Below are 2,965 nucleotides of genomic sequence, written 5' to 3' on the forward strand. Positions count from 1 at the left end.
GCGGTACTAAAGGGTGGCGACGAGTTATAATATATAAGATAACTTTTTACTCCTTACAGATTATACTCATCTACATTTAAAGCACCATTGTTTCCATGGAAATCAAATCCATATGCACGTATGATTACTAGAGAAGTATGTACTGAAAAAGATTTAAAGAGACTCAGTATTAATTTTTAAAATAAACTATATATTTAATATTAAAAAATTAAAATTATTTATATGAAGAGAATTTTACCTGATAACTACTCCTAACTCAGTTGCGTACACATGCTGTTGTTAAAATAAAAAAGTCTTTTAAAATACAAACAATAGCAAAGCACATATTCAAACGTACATACGTTTCTCTGATAATAAAAAAATTCAAACGTACGTGAAGATAGTTTAAGAAACACCTCATCATTGATTCACTTGAAAATTTGATGTATTTCATGATAAAATAAAACACGTTAAAGTTTTTGCATATAAAACAAGGATAGCCAGAAAAGAAAGGACATCATAAAAAAATTGAAAGGGTAAAATGTTAATAATATTGTATGTAATTTATTGAAGCAAACGTTGTTTAAAATGAATAACAGTTCGTACATTACAATAATACAGGATGAGATCCCTGTAGTATGTATGAACCATGCATGAACTTTTTGTATTTTTTTTTCCGTTGCTACCATAATCTGTTGAAGAAGTTCCTGAATGGCATGCTCTAGCATTGCAAGATGGTACCTTCTCTCTAAATTATTATTTAAAAAAGGAGAGATTTTATTAACTTCTAACTTATTCTTTTTCTCCATTACTCTTCTAACTTATTTGATGATAGTGCTACTATTCTATTACACTAAGCATCTATTATTATTATTATCATTATTATTATTATCATTATTTATCTTTCCTTTTATTACATCATATTACTTAAGGTACTATATATATTTTTCTCTCTTCTGTCTTTATTTCTCTAAAGTATCAGCTGGAGTAAGGCATCCAAGAATCTTCATTAATTGAACTTGTTAATATCTCCTTCCACCGCAACCACGCTCTCTTTGGCAGTTGGCATAAGCTGCTGCAACAGGTGCAAGGTTATTAATTTCAGCAAAGTTTCTGGAATTGAAATTATGGCGCCATTCTGGGGTGATGACAGTGTCTCTGCCCAATTGCTGGAACAATACGAACACGATTCGATGAATCCCTACTGAAGGGTTCGGGCTCTCATAAAACACAACCTCTCTCCCTGTGCATCAATATTAATGTCTCATGTCATGTGTGTCTATATATATATATAATTATAAAAAGTGAATTTAAATCTAACTCAATCTTAAATTTGTAAGATTAGGATTACTTCTCACTTATATAATTTATTTTGGTCATATCTTTAATTTGAATTGATGTGAAACTTTAACATGTTATTTTTATCCCACGGCTACTTAAGCATATACACAACACTTAGAATATTTGTACTTACCAAAGCTTGCATTTGTGGTAGCTGGAATATCTGTCACCATCCTGTCATTGTTAAAGAGAGAAAGATTGATAACAAACGAATATAATATATGTCAATAAACAAGTTCACGAAAAAATTATAAAATTTGAGCATATTTAGGCTCTACTGCTATATAAATTTTGGATACAAATTATAATCAATATAAGCTTGGTTACGGGGTGTATCCTGCTTTTATGGAAAGCTATATGTTTTAATTTCTTGACCCCGATGATTTGTAATATTGATGCATGGTTCGTGGCACACTCCTTGTGACCTTGATCCTGTTTTCTTCTTAATTAATAATAATTCATTTGCCTTTTAAAAAAAATCAATATCAGTGAAGGTATTCCTTGTTAATAGAAATTAAAAACAGAAGCAATTGGGAGACTACAGAAGCAAAGATAACTCATTCACCAGTGAAGGTATTCCCTCAAGACAGGGTTGCTAGGGCTAGGTGCATCTGCATCCACCATAACCTGAGATTCAACCATAAATTTTTATATATATAGCATGCATACTAGCTGTTAATAACTTATTTATTAAGACTAATTTGTACTCGCTAGCTAGCAATTGATTAATTTCCACTATATATACTACTTAATTACTTACCAGAGTGTAGAAGGTCCTTAGGTCTTCACCACCAACAGTAACCCTAGGGCGATTAACAACTTGAGAGGGCCTGAGTTCCAAGCCATTGCTAATCGCCCTATTATTGATTGAAACAGTCAAAGAAACGGAGCTTGTAAAAGGGTTGAGAACATCCCCAATCACACCACCAATAACAAGAGGGTTCTCCCGTGCCATGATTATTTACTTTAGATAGATACTATATACTATGATGTTTGTGTTTGGGGTTCTACAATTATGTATACTATACATCGCATATGATCCCTATATATATATTTTTCCACCTTAGCATCTGCTTTAATTTTGCTTCTGTCCCATCAATAGATTCTTCATTTGTTTTTCGTGATCAGTTGTCCTCGATCGGTCGATTCTTTTTGTTGTACGATGAAATGTTTTCTTTTCTCCGATAAATAGTAAACTCAATGCATTGAGTAATAAAACTTTAATATACTATAATATATATATATATATATATATATATATATATATATATATATATATATATATATATATATATATATAAACATATTTTTATTATTAGTTGAAATTTATCGTTAATTATGCATTAATATGGACCACACTCTCTATTTAATTAATCAATTTCATTGATTATTTTAAAAGTTTTAATTAATAAAATAGACTAATAAAAAAACATTTTAGAGAGATTTTGTTAACCTACTAATTCTCTGTGGTTGCAAGTGCATTTACAAAATGGTGCTAGTACTAATTCTCTGATCATTTTACGACCTTTTCCCCTTAAAAATTCTCAGGTTGAAAATTTGATTCATTTTCAAAATCTTTTTTAACTTCATTTTCAAAACTCGTTACAAATACCGTATTCTTTTTCCTATAAGAAAACAATTAAAA

The 2,965-nt window shown here is 30.0% G+C and overlaps 1 protein-coding gene across 1 annotated transcript; it reads right to left on the bottom strand.

The window, feature by feature from the left end:
• Window positions 1-608: 608 nt before the first annotated feature.
• FT5A (protein FLOWERING LOCUS T) lies at window positions 609-2,358 on the bottom strand. Its single transcript, NM_001253065.1, is given in 4 exon segments — window positions 609-1,222; window positions 1,454-1,494; window positions 1,886-1,947; window positions 2,081-2,358. Coding segments are annotated over 4 exon segments (519 nt in total). The 5' UTR covers window positions 2,276-2,358; the 3' UTR covers window positions 609-1,001.
• Window positions 2,359-2,965: the final 607 nt, after the last annotated feature.

This window comes from Glycine max, chromosome 16 (assembly GCF_000004515.6).
Source record: "Glycine max cultivar Williams 82 chromosome 16, Glycine_max_v4.0, whole genome shotgun sequence".
NCBI lineage: Eukaryota > Viridiplantae > Streptophyta > Magnoliopsida > Fabales > Fabaceae > Glycine > Glycine max.